Source organism: Nanorana parkeri, unplaced genomic scaffold, assembly GCF_000935625.1.
Source record: "Nanorana parkeri isolate BGI_ZX_2015 unplaced genomic scaffold, ASM93562v1 scaffold216, whole genome shotgun sequence".
Lineage (NCBI taxonomy): Eukaryota > Metazoa > Chordata > Amphibia > Anura > Dicroglossidae > Nanorana > Nanorana parkeri.
In genome coordinates, this window is record NW_017306484.1 from 1,094,966 (window position 1) to 1,115,501 (window position 20,536).

At 46.3% G+C, this 20,536-nt stretch overlaps 1 protein-coding gene across 1 annotated transcript in view; it reads left to right on the plus strand.

The window, feature by feature from the left end:
• Window positions 1-14,352: 14,352 nt before the first annotated feature.
• Window positions 14,353-20,536, plus strand: part of MPHOSPH6 (M-phase phosphoprotein 6) — a 26,500-nt gene continuing 20,316 nt past the window's right edge. The window contains exon 1 of the mRNA XM_018555878.1: window positions 14,353-14,464. Within this exon, the coding sequence (XP_018411380.1) occupies window positions 14,417-14,464 (48 nt within the window). The 5' untranslated portion in view covers window positions 14,353-14,416. The remainder of the gene's footprint in view (window positions 14,465-20,536) is intronic.

Sequence of the window (20,536 nt, forward strand, 5' to 3'; positions counted from 1 at the left end):
GATAAGCACATGCATGAGAAGGTCCAACAAGAAACATTTTTGTGGTATTTTGTATGATGACACCCCTGTAGATCAGGGACATGCGGTCAGGGGAGGCAGGTGAGTCAGAGCCTCACCTAGTATTATGGAGGAAAAAGCTGCCAGCTTCAAGTCTGAAGCTGACAGCTTTTTCTCCATTCAGATCGGCTTCTAGCAGGTTACAGAGCAGGGAAAGCCTCCCACTGTGTAACCCAGGGGTGGCAAACTCAGGCCCTCCAGCTGTGGTGAAACTACAAATCCCATGATGCATCTGCCTCTGTGAGTCATGCCCGTGGCTGTGAGAATCTTGCAAAGCCTCAAGGGACTTGTAGTTCCACAACAGCCACCCCTGGTGTAACCTGTCATGGACGGAGCGCTGCCTGGTAATTACAGGCAACGCTGCAACCGGCTTTTGACAGGTAGTTAGGTTACACAGCAGCGGGCACCCCACCGCTGGTGTGACTTAACTATTGAGGCAAGAGCTGTCACAGCCTCTACTCTATGTAAGAGGAGTGAGCTCTGTGGATAGCTTGGACCAATGGCAAAGCGCCATTGGTCCAAGCTGTCCAATCAAAAAATAAAACACGGAGGCCATCGATCTCGATGCCTCAGCAGTGACCAGCAAGTGAGGGACAGGGAGGCTCCTCCCTGTCTCCTCCCTTCCTCCTTCACGCTAGCTTGGGGAACGGGTTGGGGGTGGGGCTTCGGCGGGTGGGGATGGGACTTCGGTTGGTAAGGGCGGGGCCGGACGTGCTGGGGGCAAGGCTGTTGAATGCCTCACCCAGAACCAGAGGTACCACACGTCACTGCTGTAGATTAACAGTTGATAGTGACGTAATAATAAGATGTATATAATGAGGTGACATGGACGCCAACACCGTCTACTCATTCCATTCCTTGAAAACGCCTAAAAAAAATAACTCAGTTACAGCTTTTCCTTTGCGTACGTATGAGCTTGGTGCCAGCTTCCCTCCTGCCGACCAGAGCCATTGACCTCAGACTGCAATTTTAAAATCACAATAAGAATGTAAATACTATAATTTATAATCAGTATAAATACCTGGCGCGGTTTGTTTCGTGCAGCCGCGCTCTGATTAACTGGCTGACAGAAGACAGAAAATAATAGCGTGATTTATTTTCTGGTGCCACCTTCCCGCCATTCAGTATAATGAAAGGGTTCAGACTTACGGCGTAATGCGGACCACCAATTATGGAGGTACGGTGTATTTATTCTCTTGCATCTTTAACCTGCGCCAGCCGGCACCAACAAAATTGTTAGTTTTACAGCAATTAGAGGATGAGGCTGGCGGGTGGAAAAAAAAATTTAATAAAACTAATTTATTTAAATCCACTTATTTTTTCAGTGGAAATAAGAAAAAACAGGAAGTATTTTGGGGGCTTGTGCAATAAAACAACAATGTAGAGAAGAATATTGATGTTAAAGATATCCAATAGCAGTGAATCAGGTTAAAGACCATTAGGCCTCATTCACACGAGAAAAAGCCAACACGTACAGCTCCCGTGCTGCGTGCACGGCCGTATCGAGCAGCTCCCGGGAAAGACAGGTGCTGCGTGTGATTAGTACGCAGCCCCTGTCCTTCTCTATGGGTGCACGCCGCCCTACGCTGACCCCAAGTGCAGGTCCGTATGGGTGCGGGTGTCCCGGCTCGGACGCACACAGGATCCATCCTGTCAGCGAACGAGAACGGACACCCGCACCCACACGTACGTCCAGGGCGGGTAAGCGTAGGGCTTTACTTCCTGTCCAATAGCCACAGCAGGAAGTCAGAGGAAATCTCTCTAAAAATAGTGAAATCCCTGGTGGGTCAGAAGGGTCACCAGTGATAATGGTCACTAGGGCAAATAGAGAGGGTGAATCTTCCGGGAACACATTCAGCAATAAGACCTGTTGTTACCCCCTCTTCACTCCATCCACAACTTAAAGTGTATAAAAAGCCAAACTTTATTTTTATTTTTTTCGGGTAGAGTAGGGAAAGATTAAAACCTAGGGAAATTTCTATTAATTTCAGGTTTCCGGGGTGCATCAGGAAGTTCAGAAAGAATCCAGTCCAATGCTGAGCTCCTCTTAACCTGGAAGTTACTTGGGCCCAATCAGCTGCATGCTTGCAAAGGCACATAAACAAAGGAGCTGGATGCTTGTGCTAAAGTCATTAACCTAATATGGCCACATGCCCATGTTAGGCCAATGAAATTGACTAGATATTGCCATGTGGCCATATAAGGTCAATTACATAACTGCATCCCACCCCCTTTGCTCATGTACAGCAGTGAGCGAGGAATTCCAAGGCTGCAGCTGATTGGGCAGCAGTGGAGGAGCTTCCTTCCATGTTTGGAGGAGCTTCTTCTGTGTTTTGAGGAGCACCCTTCCATGTTTGGAGAATCTTCCTTCTGTGTTTTGAAGAGCTCCTTCCATGTTTGGAGGAGCTCCTTCCGTGTTTGCAGGAGTTATCTTCTGTGTTCGGAGGAGCGCCCTCTGTGTTCGAAGGAGCTTCCTTCAGTGTTCGGAGGAGCTCCTTCTTTGTTCGGAGGAACTCCTTCTGTGTTTGGAGGAGCTTCTTTTTGTGTTTTGAGGAGCTTCCTTCCGTGTTCGGAAGAGCTTCCTTATGTGTTCAGAGGAGCTTCCTTCTGTGTTCAGTAGAGGGGTTCATAAACAGGGTTGAATGTTCCCAGTTAGGACACTGACCTCTCTAAAAACGTCAGCAGTGTTCTAACCCTTCCCTCCGCTTTTCAAAACTCCAAAAAAAAGTTTTGCCTAGAGATACACTTTAATTGGACGGACATTTTTTTCCCCAAGCAAACTGTTTATATGTTATCAGAAATGCTTCATACAATGAGCTATTGCATTGTATTAAAGAAGAATATCATTTCACCAGAAACTAATTGGAAACCAGCTCTAGAACAAAGTAGTTAATATTTCCATTATAGAGTGAGGATAGCACATGAATTTCACCTTTATCTTCCTCAGCCTAATGCACGACATTATTTATTGTAACCGAAATTAAAACTCTGCAAAACCCCCGACCAGCCATCTTATAATGGCCCCAGAATAAATATTATCATTCTGCAAAATGAAGTTCTGCTCAAATTGTTCATTATGTTGATGTGGTTGTATTTATTACAGAGACATATTACAGACATCTGAAACGTCGCCGCTCGTTGCCGATAAGGTGCGCGGATTCGCATTACTCGTCATCATGTGAGTCTACGGACGGGGGCGCCATTTTAGAAGGCTCTACGTTCAAGCCCTTAACTTTATGTAATATATTTTCTGCGTGGCCAATCATCGGATCTGACAGTTCCCAAACAATACGACTGCAAATTCATGTCAAATGTCACTTGCTGGGACTGGGTGGGACGGGTGTGTAGGTAACTAAGAGTTCAGGGCTAGGCAGAGGTCAGCATGTCTCAGGAGGCAAAGATGAGACATGTCAGATGCAAATAAAACACAGGGAAATCGAGTATAAAAAAAAAACCTGCAATGTTCACAAATTAGACATACTGAAGGCCTCACCCAAAAATAACAAAAATTGGAATCTCTGTGGATGGGATTTTGGACCAAGTGAAAAACGTTCTGGTCTGGAGATGGTGTGAACAAGCCCTAAAAGAAGAAGGTAGACTTAGAACAGCCTAGGATTTAAAGTAACCCAACTCAATGGCTTTGAGTTGGCTAAAGCCCTTTGTATCATAAACAATTATCCTTTTTTTTTTTTTTAAAGATGTGTTTTTAGCTTTTTTCATCCTGCTCCACTGTTGTCACTGTTGGGAAGCTGGTCCGGAGCAATGCCATGTAGAATTTTCTGTAGGGAGTGCATGTAGACAAGAGATCAGTGGCAATGAGATGCATCTCAGTGCCATTGATCTCTTGTCTACATGCACTCCCTACAGAAAATTCTAGACAGCATTGCTCCGAACCAGCTTTCTAACGGTGACAACAGCGGAGATTGCCAATGTAATGTGTGTCGGCACGGCTGCTCGATTAGCAGAGGGTGTGATAGGGAGACAACAGAGGAGAGCAATTGTGAAGCAGCATTGGAGTAACATCACAGGGCCATGTGACCAGATTGCATTTAGGCTCCATTCACATTGGATCTGTTTTTTACGAGTGGTAACGCAAAGGCAATGAAAACGTAATGGGTGTGAATGGGGGCAGTTCACACTGCAGCGTTGCATTGCTGTATGTCGCACTGGAAAAAAAAGATGATGAATAGTGATGGAGGAAAACACTGCCATTATTGGATCCATGTTAGTGTATGTGCAGCCTGATCTAAATGCATCCGTTAGGCATCCAATTGCATCCAGTTACCCCCCGATCCGGCATGATCCGGTGAAATGGATCTCTGGTCCCTTTGTTCTTGTCCGTTTACATACGGATGCCCATAGACTAGCATTAGGCTTCTGATCAGGTCCGCCTGAAAAACTGGTGGACTTGATCCGAAAGCCTGTGTGAAAGAGGCCTTAGTGGTCAATTGCCTGCCCCGACCTTCTGCCTAGTTATTTGTCTACCCCTATCTGCTGGCTGCTCTGAATTTGCCTTAACATTGTTTGGCCCTTGTCGATTCATCAGCTGCCTTCCATGGGGGCAAACCTGGGACCTTTAGCCTGGGAGTAGCCCTGCCACCAACACCAATCCTGTGTGCATGGGGCCACTGTAAAGACCACAGGACTTGATGTGAGGAGGATTCACATTCTGTGGTATTCATTTTAATATAGTTTTCTTATTAGGATTACAGTATTCCTTTACAGACACTGCTACTGGAAGCTCGGGAAGGGTCCCTAGGCACGATATAACATTGCATCGGGACGCGTTATAAACCATGCCTCGCAATAAGTGCTCCAGTAATGGAATCTAGGTAGCTTTGGTCTAACGCGAATTATGTTTAATACGCGGAGTTGTGAAATATGCGCACACGCTTTAAATATGCTTCCCATCCACAGGGGTAATAACACCGCTAAGCAGCTATGTTGATGAAAACCTCCGCCAACGTAAAAAAAAAACTCAGGGACAAAGAATATTATACATTCATTTATAGAAACAATAAAAAAAAAAAAACAGAACAAACTCAAGTAAAACCGAGCACAAGATCTGAAGGGTGCATTGTGATTTAAATGGTGTTACCGGGCTTAACTCAATTAGACATTCATCTTGCTGTACATGTTCTTGTCGCGTTGAGTTCAGTCTCGGGCTTTTGTGTTATTTTTCCCTTGTTTTGAGATGACAGATTCATTTTTCATTTGCTAAAGTGGAAGTTGAAAAGCTTCGGCGGGGCAGCTCGGCGTACTGAAGGACGGAGCTTTGTTTCTGCAAAGTGCAGGCTGTCAATAGCTTCTTGTGGCGGCATTCACCTGCACTTAACAAAGCCGCTGAATGGCCTAGGTGCCTCTCAAGGGCCGCGCTATTTAATTGTCACCAGGCCTCACTTTTTACATGAAAACCTGGCAGCGTTAGAGGACAATAGGCATTTGCATGTTTTCCCACTTTTTGGAAAAATAACTTTTTTTCTATGTTGTGACCCATGTAGGATTCCTACAACAAAATCCAAATCCCATCCGCACTACTACGGTCTTATAGTTAAAAAGGCATCTGTGGTGCTCAGGGTGACTGCACGGATGGAGCCCTGCCAACATTGATGATAAGTCCAAACACATCACCGGTACACACTCAGGGAAACAAGTATCAAAATCCCAAATATTTAATAAAGTGCATAGTGTTACATCGCGTCATAAAGTGCGGACGTTTCAGGTGCACGCAGGGATCCTTCTTCAGAGCGTCACTGTGTCGCGCTGAAGTGTGTGCCGGTTAGATGTTCGGACTTATAATCCATGTAGGATTCTGACCACTTCCTGGAAGGGTCAATTCCTGTCTGTGTCTTCCATCGCTCCTATGGAGGCAGACAGCAGGAACCAGCACAGCTACCTGTTAGGAAGCATTTGGATTTCAAGCAAGATCATTGATTTTTTTTTTATGTGTGCGCCTTACATCAAATCAAATAACTTTGCCTTCCTGGACCCCCCCGTCCCCCTACAGTACAAAATGCATTTTTTGCAATTTTTTTCTCTCCAACCCACCACGATTCTTGCCTAGGCAAGAATGGCATGTCCCATTTCCTACAGCCTCCTGGGATAGTCCCATCATGCTCTATATCCCAGGAAGCTGCAGGAGCAGTGGCCAGTGGGTAGACCCCTTGCACAATACCCCTAGCCCTAGATAAAAATGAGCAGTTAACCCTATGTACTTTCGTTTTTTTACCTAGAGATAGACTTTAAGTATGCAAACAGTCAGGCAGGGTTGAATAAATTAAGAATAATACAAGTACTGCCATGCCTACCTTTCCTGGAGAGTATGCATAAGGCTTTCTCCAGCGTGGATCACATGACCAAAAGGCATCTGCTGGGGCAAGCTACAAGGGGGAATTGTAATTCCGTGAGCTCTGTCAGTAAGTTTGAATGTTATTTCCATTTACTTAGACATTGCAGTAAAATCTGCCAACAGTAAATAAAGACTTCATCCGTCAAAGTCAACCCCTCCGTCTCCATCTGATTGCTCGATACAATATGTTCTTTACAGAAAGACTTATAAGTCCTCTCAACATGACACTACAAATGTAACAAGTTGAATGAGATCTGCAGTGATTTTTCTTTCCATATACGGTATTCCCTTTTATTCACTTGCAATGTGCCTGTGAACTGGGTAGAAATTTGACTACCCCAGAAGAGTCAATTTCCTAGTACAGCCCCCTCCCTCCTTGTATGTCAAAGCCCACTCCTCTTCTGGGAGTGTCTAATTACTGTCTGTGCTGGATTAGCTTCTCTGCCCCTCCCTTCACACAAGTGAATAGGAGTAGTATAGAGTAGACATGTGCACCAGCAAAAAAAATGTTTGTTTTGTTTTGAAATCGGATTTTGCGTTATTTCGGGAATCGGGTCCGAAATTCAATTCGTTTCGGGATTCGGATTCGGGCAAAATTTGTTAGCGGTAGTCCAGTCGAACTTTCGTGTCGTTTTCGTTTCGTTCGTTGCAGCAAAGTGACATTGGGGGAAAAAAATTATTTTTTTTATTCAGACCCCCACAACCACCGGGTCAGGGTTGTGGGGAAGAGGCCCTTGTCCCCATCGGCATGGATACACCCTCCCAATGCCGAGTACACGTGGCCTGGTAAGGCGCACGGAGGGGGGGCGCTCGATCGTCCCACCCTTTCCTGCCCCGCCAGGCCAGTGCTCGGATCAAGGGTCTGGTAGGACTGTTAGGGGGGACCCCACGTTTTTCCCCCCATTTTGGGGGGCTGCAGTTCCCCCTTAAAATTCCAACCAGATTTAAAGGGTTTGGTATGGATTTTGGGGGAACCCCACGCACTTTTGTTTTTGTGTTAACTTGGGGGGGTCCCTCCTAACATTCCTACCAGACCTAAAGGGTCTGGTATCATTTGGGGGGGGGACCTCACGCTTTTTTTTTTTCCTCTTCTGCAGACTAAAAAAAAATATATATCTATATTTTCTAACGTCACTTTGTGGCAAACAAAATTTCGTCCAGACTACCACTAACGAATGTCGGAATCGGAAATTCGGATTCGTTTGCATTCGTTATTTCTTTAATTCGGAATTCGGATACATCCGAATCTCCAATATTTCTTCCGAATTTCCATTCAGAACGAAACAATTTGCACGTGTCTAGTATAGAGCAGGGGTAGGCAACTTCAGCGCATCAGCTGTTGTGAAACTACAAATCCCACAAGGCTCTGACAGCAACCGACATGACTCCCAGACATAAGATGAGATTTGTACTTTCACCACAGCTGGAGTGCTGTGGCTGCCTACCCTTCCCCTAGGGCAGGGGTGAGCAAAACTCCAGCCCTCCAGCTGTTGTGGAACTCACATATCCCATGAAGCATTGCAAAATTCTCACAGCCATAGCCATGACTGCCAGAAACAGATGCATGATGGGATGTAGTTTCGCCACAGATAGAGGGATGGAGTTTGCCCACCACTGCCCAGAGAGACAACACTCAATCACTATACTGTATCTATGAAGGAGCAGCATTGCTACCCTAGAAGAGGGCTACAGAACACCTCAACATCTTTTCCTCTCCTAACAATACAGTGCCCAAGTTGTCTACCACTAGTGTCGAGTGTAAATTGAATGACAGCCCTGTGTCTGCTGGACTGCTGACATCACATCCATGATGGCGGCGCCCCGTAGGAGTCTCGGGGCTTTTGGATAACTACACCAGGGAGGCTTGTACAGCTAAATGACATGCATACAATACATTAAATGCTCATATAATCCTATTGGAAGACATTTGTTGAAATTAATAGTGTTGGGCTTGATGTTCAAATCGACCAAAAATTCAACTGGAATATCACTAGTTTGTGTGTTCGGCGAACACATGAACTATCAGGGCGTTCGGCAGGCTATTCACCCGCCGAGCGCCCCACAAAGCACTTCTGCCTTGTGAAGCCCTGATTGGCTAAAGCCTTGCACCTGACCACATCACGGCACAGTGCACTGAAGAGCAATGATTGGGCAAAGTCATGATGAGTTTTCCCTAACATGGTTCCCCTGTCAGGTGCCGTAAAACAGTTGAGTGGAGTTAGCTAGCTGTCATCGCTAACTCCACCCAATTGTTTATATTTTGCCGGCATCTGTCAGAGTGCCATTCTGTGGCGGGATTTCGTCGCGAGCGGACAAGTCAGCAGGCATTGTTTTTTTTAAACATTATTATTATTATTTCTATTTATTTTTTTCTTGCTTTATTTTTTATTTCGTCAAGTCGTCAGAGGTCGTGGACAACGCTGGACGTTGTGATTGACCCTGAATTACATTGGAGGATCCATTTTTTTTGGGGGGGGGGGGGGGTTTACAATAAAGGAATTGTCAAAATCCTTTGTTGCGTTTTTATTTCAATTAGAGGATTTTCCCTAAAAATCTGGCCTCTTTTTTTAAAATTTAATTTAACTCTTTAGTGAATGGGTTCCTCCTTAAAATTCCTACCAGACCTTAAGGACCTAGTATGACTTTGAGGAGGAAGCCCACACACTTTTGGTTTTTTTTAAATGGGGTCCCTCCTAAAATTTCTACCAGACCTTAAGGGTCTGGTATTGTTTTTGAGGGGGAACCGCACACTTTTTTTTTTTTACTCTTTATAAATGTAATTTTTGCTGCAGCAGGTTCTGTACATCGTACAGATGCGCCACTTCACGGGCAGGTTAAGGGGACCACCCCCCGGGCACGATATTTTAAAGACTTTTTCATTTTTATTGTTTCACTTTAAGCAATGTTAAAATAACTGCTCCTTTCAAAACTGTATTTTTTAAAAGTGTTTTTTTTCATTAATTCATGTTCCCCGGGGCAGTACCCAACTCCCCATATCCTTTTTATGGCCAATAACTTGCATATAAGGCTTCAAAATGGGGACAATTGACTTCCAGAGATCTGGTCCCATAGACTTGCATTGAGTTCAAAGTTCGAGTTAGAACTGTTTTCATGTTCGAAAATTCGAACTCGAATCGAACCCGGGTGTGTTTGGCCCATCACTAGAAATTAATTGTCTGGTGACAGGTTCTCTTTCAACAGATTGTCTAAACCCCATCATTCTTTTCTTATTATGGGCAAAATGATTCATTTATTTTACCGATAAATGGAAAGCCGCCTGAACTTTATTTGATCTAAAACTGCTACAGAATAACAGTCATTTAACATGATTACCTTTCCCAGTCAAACAATATACTGGTGTCAAATGGCCATTACAGGGTATTTAAGATAAAACATTTAATGTGGGTTTTTAGCTAAAGTTGCCTTTCTCTTCCTTCAAATTAAAGTAATAAAATCTGTCAGGCGGGTCCTGTGGATAAAATATAACACTTAACCTAATATAGGCGGGCGAAAAACTTTCAATCCAGCAGTGTAGCCATTAAAAAAAATATAAGGTATTATTAAAGGAGAATTATGGGGTTAAGGCTTTTCCCCATAATTCTCCTTAGGGTAACGGGAGGACACAAACTAGCGTCCTCTTATCACCCTAGGCTCAGTATACCGCGAGCTGTAGCTCGCGGTATACTGAGATGCCGCAGTATACTGCTAGCTGCTGCTCGCGGTATATTGAAACGCCGCAGCTGTGTGACTGACAGCTGGCTCTGCCTCTAGATAGGCAGAGCCAGCTGTACCCGCCTCCTCCCCTGTCCGTTCCGCCAGCCAGCGCTGGAGGATCGGAGCGGGGAATCCAGCCCCTCCCGAGAGGTGAGCGAACGCCGGTATGTGTTCGCTCACCTTCCGATCTACTGAGCCGACCTGTGACAGTCTCATTGTCACAGGTCGGCTAGAACTATGAGGTGAGTGAAAATGACCCACCTCATAGTTCTCCTTTAAATATAAGCTCAGTCTGCCTTTATATATACTGTGTTTCCCTGAAAATAAGACACTGTCTTATATTTTTTTTGGCTCAAAAAAAACACACTAGGTCTTATTTTCGGGGTAGGTCTTATTTTTTGTTTATATACAACAATCCACACTTATTCATGTACAATAATATGGTGATCAGGGCAATCAGGGGTGCCGTACCTTTCCAAGAGCAATTTGGTAACCAATCGTTGGCCAGAATGAGCGTAGCGCACTTTCACTATCGATTCCTCACAGGCATGTGACTGTGACAGGAGCCGGCACTATAGAGGAAGCATCGGCTTATGTGGCTCTGCTCCCTTCGGTACCGCCTCGCTTCCTCTAGCGCTCTCTTCGTTGGCACCGCTGATTCTCTCCCGCGGCTCTTCAAGTTCCCCCCGTATGCCACCACCAGCACTGGGAATGGTAACAACTAGGTCTTATTTTCGGGGTAGGTCTTATATTTTAGCAATTCCCAAAAATAGTACAAGGTCTTATTTTCGGGGTAGGTCTTATTTTCGGGGAAACAGGGTATAGCTGCCAAGTAAAGGTAGAAGCAGCACTATAAGCCAACTGCGCTCCACTAAGCTGCACAGATCTGTCAGTCTAACGCAGTATTCTTACTAACTGGAGTAAAGGCGCCACTAGGCCCGGTGTCCCCTGGTGCGGCCGCCGTGTGTCACCTGGTGTGCGCTTCACTGCTGGCGGTTATCTTGGTAATGATGGCAAAGAGAGGAGGGGACATGAGGCATGCCGCCTTTCCCCTCCTCTCTTGTGCAGCTGTCGGGATCCAATCCATGACTGAGAGCCCCAACTTTTCATAGGGGGTGACACCAAAATAACTGTCAGTCATTTTGACTGTCAGTCATTTTGGTGTCACCTCCTCTGATGGTGCCACCTGGTGCGGGTCACACCCCCTTGTGACATCACTGACCTGGGGGACAGAGCACAAGGATGACCTCATTAGCAAGCTGCTGCTCCTTTTACTCTATAATAACAGATTGAGACAGTCCGTGAACAAGCTTCATTGCTTTAATTACAACAGAGAGATGTGTATTCAAGGACGTTTTCATGCAGTCTGGCAGTCTATACGGTCATGGCTCCTTAACCCAAAAAAAATCTGTCCTCACCATTAAAGGACTAGTTGATTGTATTTTCTCTCGCCCCAAGTAGGGCAAAGGTCTCAGTCCTAAGCTATACACATGGTGAACCCCACTGGGGACACTGAAAGTCAGCAGCGAGGGAAGGGGAGTAAATGTTTTTGAACAGGACCTGAGTAAACCAGTAGAGCATGGGTAGCCAAGCTTTGGCCCTCCAGTTGTGGTAAAACTACAAATCACATAAGGCATTGAATTACCTTGACAACCACAAGGCATGTCTTCCTGAGGAAGATGCATGATTGGATTTGTAGTTTCAACACAGCTTGAGGGCTGAAGTTTGACTACACCTGCAGTATAGCGTCTAAAAAGGACAGAGCAGTTTATGCTTTGGAACAGGACACTGAGCCTTGAGTAAAACAAGTAGGGGGCCCAAAGAGGACCCCTTTACTGGTTTACTAAATAACTGGTGGAGGGTTCATGTTTTGGAACAGGACTTTGGCTCCTGAATAAACCAGTAAAGGGTCTAAATAAAACCCCTTTACTAGTTCACTTAATGACAAGTGGGGAGATTATTCTTTGGGACAGGACACTGGCTCTTGAGTTACACCAGTAGAGGGTCCAGATAGGACCTCCTTTACTAGTTCACTAAATGACAGGTGTAGAGTTCATGTTTTGTGCAGGACATTGTCTCCTGCGGAAACCAGTAGAAGATCCAAACAAGACCCCTTGTCTATTTTACTAGACATCGCATAGGTTGAAAATATTCATGTGGCAAAGCATATCGCTGGAGCAGCATTTTTGCTGCAATGTGCCCATCACCTGATAGAAAGGTTATACTAAAAGAGCGGCCATTGAAAGGTTTTTGGGCTAGACTCGAGTTCCCCTTTAACTTTACACATTTTGTTTTTACCTGCATCTGGATGGCAACACGTTATTAACATCTAAATCATGCCATAGAGCCTGTAAGCCGCAATATCCCAGAGGTGCTTACCAATCCTGGAGCCAGTCACCACCTCTCTCCTTGCTCTCTACGTTTTAATGAAAGCCGTCACATTGATTTAATAGGAGGCAATAGGAGATTAAATCCTCCCCAGTGACATGCAGCAAGACAGGCAGACAAGATAATAATAACAATAATAATAATAATTAAAAAATTCAATATAGGGGATAGGAGGGCCTTGATATATACATATATATATATATAGTAACTGAAGCCAAACTACCCAGTCCAGCTGATAATAAGACTTAGCAGAAAAGCAACATTATACCCTTAAAGCAGCAACAGAAGGCCCAGAAGTCTTTCCTGATGGCTGTTTTTAATCAATGTCTTATACTTCTTTTATGAAGTAGACATATATACGCTGCGGAAAACATCAGTTTGTTTCGGATATGTCGCTATTCGGAACGGAAATTCAATTTGTTTCAGGTTTTCGATTCGTACAAAAACTCACCCGAGACCCCACAACGCCAGCAGAGAGCTCGCATAGCCCACCTGAGACCCCACGAGAGTCCGCATAACCCACCTGAGACCTCAAACATCCACCTGAGAGCCCGCTTAGCCTAACTGAGAGTGCACATGGCCCACCTGAGACCCCACTCAGCCACCTGAGAGCACACTTAGCCCACCTGAGAGTCCACATAGCCACCTGAGAGTCCGCAAAGCCCACCTGAGAGCCTGCAAAGCCCACCTGAGATCCTGGGACATCAGGGCGCCACCCCGGAACAACACATAGTATGTAGCTTTATATTATTTTGTATTGCTGTATAATGTATTGCTGGGATTTGTAGTCCTCTATAGCTGGCCTCCTTACTTCCTCCCTGGCTGCCTCCCCTCTATATTCCCCCCCAAAAAAATTTCTGCGCGTGGCACTAGAGTGTTCGGGTTTCCCTTGAAGAAAAGGTGGCAACCCTAGTAGACACTCATCTCAACCAAGGTAGGATGGGAAGGGCTGATGTGAGTCACCAGTATGAGGCTTGATGTTCTGTCGAAACAGGCAACTCTTCGAGATCAGCTACCGTGACACTTCTGATGACATGCCAGCAGGAGAATTTGACAAGTTGGCAGTAGTGCGCATGCGCGTGCCCCTGGTGGAATAACACAAAACCCATAAAAATAATCATTGAGTTGTGCAACTGCGAAAGTATAAAACGAATACAGTGGCTTCATTTTGCTTGGTGCTTGCAGTGGGTCCTGTTTAATTATGTGGAATACACAAGATGTTAGTCTGGCAGCAGTTTCACAACTCGATGAGTATTCTTATGGGCTTTCTGTTATTCCGCCGGGTACACAAGCATATGCACAACCGCCAACTCATCAAAATCTCCTGCTGGCAAGTCACCCGAAGCGACACGGTTGACGATCTCGACGAATTGCCTGTTTCGTCAGAACACCGGAGTAAAAAAATGATGTGGCGCGTCACTTAACAGACTTTAGGAACAAATTGCACACTAATGTTTCTCTGTGATGTCCAATTTCACTTATGTCTGGAGAAAGTTAGACATGGTTGCCACTAGCAACACTTCTCGTTTATATACCATCACTTTAAAAAAAAGTGACAACATTTAAACACATGCAACAAATCTAATAAGGCTGCAAATGTTGACAAAACAAGAAGCGGGGGGGCTGTAAGTGCAGAAGGGCTATTTATTCACAATAGAGCAAATCATACTATTAACAATAACAAGCAGCCGCTGCACACCGTTGCTAGGATACAGTAACAGCGCTTGTCTTAGAAAACTCTCTTAGGTCACGTGGTGCCGGCAATCCATGCGCTGGGCCAGCGATTACTCAGCCTGCGGCGGCGCTCGATGTCTCAGTGCTGATTGGCGCTGCCTGCCGCTGACTTGTATCGCACGGAGCTGGTCGCTTTTGCTGCCTTCCGGTTTTCACCCGCTGATAGACTCCGCCATGGCTGCTGAAGTGGGGAAGCTGTCCAAGAACCTGCTGCGTATGAAGGTGAGAGGAAGCTGTGGTAGAAAGCTGTGGGCCGCCATGTTGGAATATGGAGAACACATGGCTGCAGTGTGTGTGTGTGTCAGCCAGCCACGTGATCTGTAGAGCTACAACTCCCAGCATTTGTTGCTGTGTAATTTTTAATGAGCATGATGGTTTCTTAGCGGCTGATCTATGCGCTTTTCACGCCAAAATGGTCAGCCCAGTCCGTTAAAGGCGCCTTGTGTTGTGTGTAAATGTGCGTTACGTTGGTGCAACCCATAATGCACCACATGACCCCACACATACCAGGGCATATTGTGAACGTGTGTCAAATGTGTACGCTTCAACGCATGTTCGTGATCCATGCAGAACGTGCTTGCGTTGCCATTACTAGGCAATCTCACGTGCAAGAGAATGCATACGAACACGTGGGGAAAATTTACGACGTACTAATTTTACACGCTTTTGCCGCATGTCCAGGGACCCAATCGGTGCATGCGCTAAACACGGGAAACCTCGGGGTCCACAGAACAAAAATAGCACACGCTGAGTTTTCAGCACTGCAGGGTCGTGCATTGCTGCGCTACAACGTTGCCGCACTGGTAAGCTTACCATGGCGCACTAACGCATGTCGTCCCTAGACTAGATTTACTTGCGTTGTCTTTTTTTGGCCAGTGGATGTCAAAGTAGAAGTTGTTAGGGGGTGGGGCTGATTTTCGTGCGCTAAAATGTACCACACAAATGTAAATGGAAGCCCCAAGGGTGTCAGAGTTTTGGGTAGAGTGTTCACAGACCCGTTGGGTTTTTATTCCGGTGTTCTATCGAAAGTTCCAGCTCCTCGAGATCTCCAACCATCTGACTTCCGGTTTACTTAGAAGTAAGAGGTTTGGCGGAGAAGGCTGTACTGCACGTGCGCCACCCGCGCCATTTCCCTAATACACATACTACACCGCAATAAAGTATTAAAATGAACTGGGGTCAGACTAATACAGCACGTTATTCATCTGAGTTGCCCCACTCAATGTGGCCACAAGCGACCAATGAGAAGCGCTTCTTAGCGCGGTTAAATACGGTTTAGGGTAAAGTTATTTTTGGTATCGGGACAAGTATCCCAATGGAAGTGTGGCCCCCTGTGTACTTTTTAGCTCCAGCTTAGTAGTACTTAAAGGAGAAGTGCAGGGGTAGTAAAATATACTCTTCCCCCACCTTCCAGTTGCTTAGAGCCAATGCGGGACACTACAGCTGTCATAGGCCAGCTCTAATACTGAGCCTGACCGATCATGTGACCACTGATGCCTTAGCTCTTGGTCTCTTCTCCCTGCGTTGAGCAGTGACCCACCGCAGGGATTCCCCCCTCCCTGTTCCCCCAGCACTGATTGGAAGAACAGATGGGTGGTTGGACACAGATAGTTCCTGCTCTAGAGTGGCAGAGCCAGCTTTCAATCAGTCAGTCAGTCTGGTGGATCCCTACAGTAGTGTCAGCCTTCCTGGCTGCAGCACTGCACTGATAATAGTTAATAGCACTTTCAGCACTGTATGCTGATTTTGGTTCACAGGAGTACATTGATGAATGTGCGCCTATGACCCAAGAGCAGTGTGCTGGCTCTTGGGAGCAGTGTGCTGGCTCTTGGGAGCAGTGTGCTGGCTCTTGGGAGCAGTGTGCTGGCTCTTGGGAGCAGTGTGCTGGCTCTTGGGAGCAGTGTGCCTCGATGAGTGGGTTTCAGTCTGAAGGAGTGGGCATTCCTAGGCAGACAGTATTTCCATGTAGACCACCCTAGCAAACGCCTACTTATGATTCTGAGCCCCCCATAACTGACAGAACTGAAATCGAGTGAATGAAAGGGGTGGACCAGGGACAGTAAGGCTAGATGGCTAGACTAGATGATGGTGGACGTCCTCCAGCCAGGAAATGAGGTGGACTCTTTCTGACTTGCTGCAGCTTCTAATACACATTGTGAGAAGCTTACAGTGAAATCAGAGTAAGCCATTTCGTTCCAGGACAGGAGTCAGTGTTCTGTGGAAAGCTCCAACTCTTCAAGATCTCCGACTGGTGGCGTCATGCCCGGTGACTTGCCTATAGGAGATTTGGACCAGATGGCGCTGGTGCAGCTAGTGCCACTGTCAGAATCCTCATCGAGTCATCGTACTCCCGTCACTGCGCCTGCGTGGAGTCACAATCCCCATCAAGTTCTCCAACCCCCAATTAGTGCGCCTGCACTGTCACTGCACAGCAGAATCAAGTCCTCCAAAGAGCGTTAGTGCACCCGACCCCATCCGACGGCACAACATGCTGTGAGATGACATGTTTTGTCCACGGGTGGGCGCGCTATTGGATGACTGCGCAGGCCCATTGACTGGGGTCGGAGAACTCGATGGGTATCGTGAGGCCGCGCAGGCGCAGAGACGGGAGCTCGATAACCTGATGAGGATTCTAACGCTGGGGCACACGCACACTAGCGCCATCTGGTCTAAATCTGCTACTGGCGAGTCGCCGGATGTGACGTCACCAGTCGGTGAGCTCGATGGGTTGGAGATTTTAACAGAACACCGGTGCAACTGTGCAAGACTGAAGGGAAGGCCAGAGTTCAGCTTTAGGACAATGCCCAACTAATCGATTATGAGAATAGTTGGCAATTATTCCCATTATCGATTTAGTAGAGAGAATGATGTTTAATGCAACCAACTAATCGATTAATCGGGCAACTAATTGATTATGAAAATAATAGTTAGCTGCAGCCCTACACTACAGTGCATCAGAACAGCCTGAATGGGCCCATAGAACGTGGTGCAGTGGAAAGTTCAACCAACGGGACTGTAATCTGGAGTTTTGCGCTATCCAAAGAGAAACGTTTACCCGCGCTTTATCCCATCGCCCATTCTAGAGTAGTAAAGGGCCTTTTCTTCTACTCCTGATAACTATTATTGATTAAATCATAATCGGCATAAAGGATAATTTTTAGTATTTCACACGCCGGACCAAGGTGCTGGCTACTATGGCGCCCTGCATGGGCACTGAATTGACTCCACTGAGCGTCCTGATTAAAATAGTAGCCGTGAGGCCGGCGCGAGCCATAATTACGAAGGTAACGACGATGGCTCTCCTCTACAATCTTCCCCCAGCCGAGTTAAACGTTTGATTCGGCTGAGCAGCGGCATTATGATTCCGCTCCGTCCCGCCGCAATTTCGTCCTTGAACCGTTGTTGTCAAATCGCCGCAGTGAGAAGACTTTCCGCTGGGCCCCGGCTACAATGCAATCAAGTTTTTTTTTTTTTTGAACAGTGCCTGGCCGTCAAGTTTCTGACCGCGCATGTGGGCTGAGAAAGCGCCGCGGCGCTCATTAGAGCGGCGAAACGCTTTTATAACCCTTTTGAAATGGTTAGAGCCTTTTCTTCAGCGCGAGTGGGAGCTCGGAATTGAAATCCAATTATTACGATTTAAAGTCAAGCCAATTTTGCGATGACAGGCCCCCCAATTACAAGGCATTTTCCACTCGCAGGCAGTGCGTGTTCACGTACCAGATGGTGTCGCAGGGAGAAGAAAAAAAAAGTGAAGTGTCACATATTCATCAGGTTTTTTTATTTTTATTATCCTGGCTATAGTGCCGTTAATGAAGTGCATTCAAGTGTACCTGTCACCTGCACAAGGACCATGCAGAGGATAACAAGCAAGGACATAGACGATGTAGCGAACCTGTGAGCATAGAAATATGCGGGGCTTATTTTTAAAGGCGCAGGATCCACAGATTATTATTATAGAGGTTTCCTATTGTGCCCACAGTTTGCTCAGCACTGTACAATATAAGGAAGACCTTACAGTTACAATACAAATCAAGACAAGATGGTAAGGAGGGCCCTGCCTGTGAGGGCTTACAATCTAAAAGGGAGGGGCTAGTGATACATGAGGAGGTAGCTGTGTGGGGATGAATTGTTTGAGAACGTGATGGTTGAGGTGGGATAGGCTTCCCTGAAGAGATGAGTCTTTAGCAATCGCCTAAAGGTGACAGAGTAGGAGCCAGACAGGTTGGGGTAGGGAGTTCCAAAGAATGGGAGAGACTCAAAAGTCTTGGAGGCGAACTCTGGGGAGATGATGAGGGAGCTAGAGAGCAGCAGGTCTTAGGCCTGGTTCACACCTGTACGTTTTGTAGCGCGTTCAACGCTCAACGAACGCTCTACAAAACGCTCAAACATGAAAATCCCATTGTTTCCTATGGGTATGGTTCATACCTTACCGTATTTCAGCCCGTCCGAACGTGGTACATGAGCTTCTTTGCTGCGTTTTTGTTGCGCGTTTCCATTGGGATACAGCCAAGTAGCCCTCGGAAACGCGTGTTTGTCGCGTGTTTTTTTTTACCGCGAATCGCGGTATAATGCGCTTCACGAAACGTGCGACAAACGCACATATTCGATACACCTAGGTGTGAACAGAGCCTTAGGAGGAGGGGACGGTTAGGCTTTGTTTACACCAGGGAGTTCCTACAGGGGCCGTTCACCCAAGTGCGCTTAATTGCGCTTCACAATACACCTGTGGCTTGAAATAGTCCCTGAGCTTCTTTTGTAGCGCTAATAAGCTCATTTTGCTCTATAGACTGCAAAGGAAACGCGCTGAACGTTTGTGTTCCCGTTCACACAGCATAACGAAAAACGTAACTTTTTACAAATATATTTCTTACTTTTTGGATATTTCTTCAGACAGACTGGGGAGACACCGAGCTTCCTCTCATTAATATAAAATGCTTCTAGGTCAGGGATAGGCAAACTTCGGCCCCCCAGCTGTGGTAAAACTAACAAACCAATCGTGCATTCTGGAAGCCATGTCTGTGGCTGTCAGTCTTGCAATGCCTCATAGGATTTGTAGTTGCACCACAGCTGGAGGGCCGGAGTTTGCCTACCCCTGTTCTAGATCTTAACCCTTTGTTGTGTTCAAGTATAGTTTACAACTTTTAACGAGATCTGCCAGCACTGTATGGGGTTAATTATGGTAAACATGAACTCCTCAGCCCCCTTGCATAGCAGAGGAAAATTCAGTGTGAGTTTTACAGAATGTAAGCAGCCATTTTTTATTTTTCAGATTATGCTATGGGAACATGGAACCATTTTAAGATGGGTATTATCCCAGTTTGGCAGAAAAAGTGGAAATCCACTTTAACCCGATTTTTTTTTTCTTTCTTTTGCATATACACTTACCAAATGTATCGCGACACCGGCCTTTACACGCACATGAACTCTAATGGCATCCCAGTCTTAGTCCGTAGGGTTCAGTATTGAGTTGGCTCCGCCCTTTGCCGTTATAACAGCTTCACCTCTTCTGGGAAGGCGTCCACAAGGTTTAGGAGTGTGTCTATGGGAATGTTGGAGCATTTGTGAGGTCAGGTACTGATGTTGGGGGAGAAGGCCGGGCTCGCAGTCTCCGCTCTAATTCATCCCAAAGGTGTTCTATGGGGTTGAGGTCAGGACTCTGTGCAGGCCAGTCAAGTTCCTCCACCCCAAACTCGCTCATCCATGTCTTTATGGACCTTGCTTTGTGCATTGGTGCGCAGTCATGTTGGAACAGGAAGGGGGCCATCCCCAAACTGTTCCCACAAAGTTGGGAGCATGAAATTGTCCAAAATGTCTTGGTATACTGATGCCTTAAGAGTTCCACCAAACTTTACACTTGGCACAAAGCAGTCAGGCAAGTACCGTTCTCCTGGCAACCGCCAAACCCCGACACGTCCATCGGATTGCCCGACAGAGAAGCGTGATTGGTCACTCCAGAGAACACGTCTCCACTTCTCTAGAGTCCAGTGGCGGCGTGCTTTACACCACTGCATCCCACGCTTTGCATTGCACTTGGTGATGTACGGCTTGGATGCAGCTGCTCGGCCCCCATTCCATGAAGCTCTCTCACTGTTGTTGTGCCAATCTGAAGGCCACACGAAGTTTGGAGGTCTGTATCTATTGACTCTGCAGACAGTTGGCGACTTCTGTGCGCTTCAGCATGTGCTGTTGTTCCCAGTTGCTTCCACTTTGTTATAATACCAGTAACAGGTGACTGCGGAATATTTAGTAGCAAGAAAATTTCACGGAACACCTGAATCCAATGATTTGGAGGGG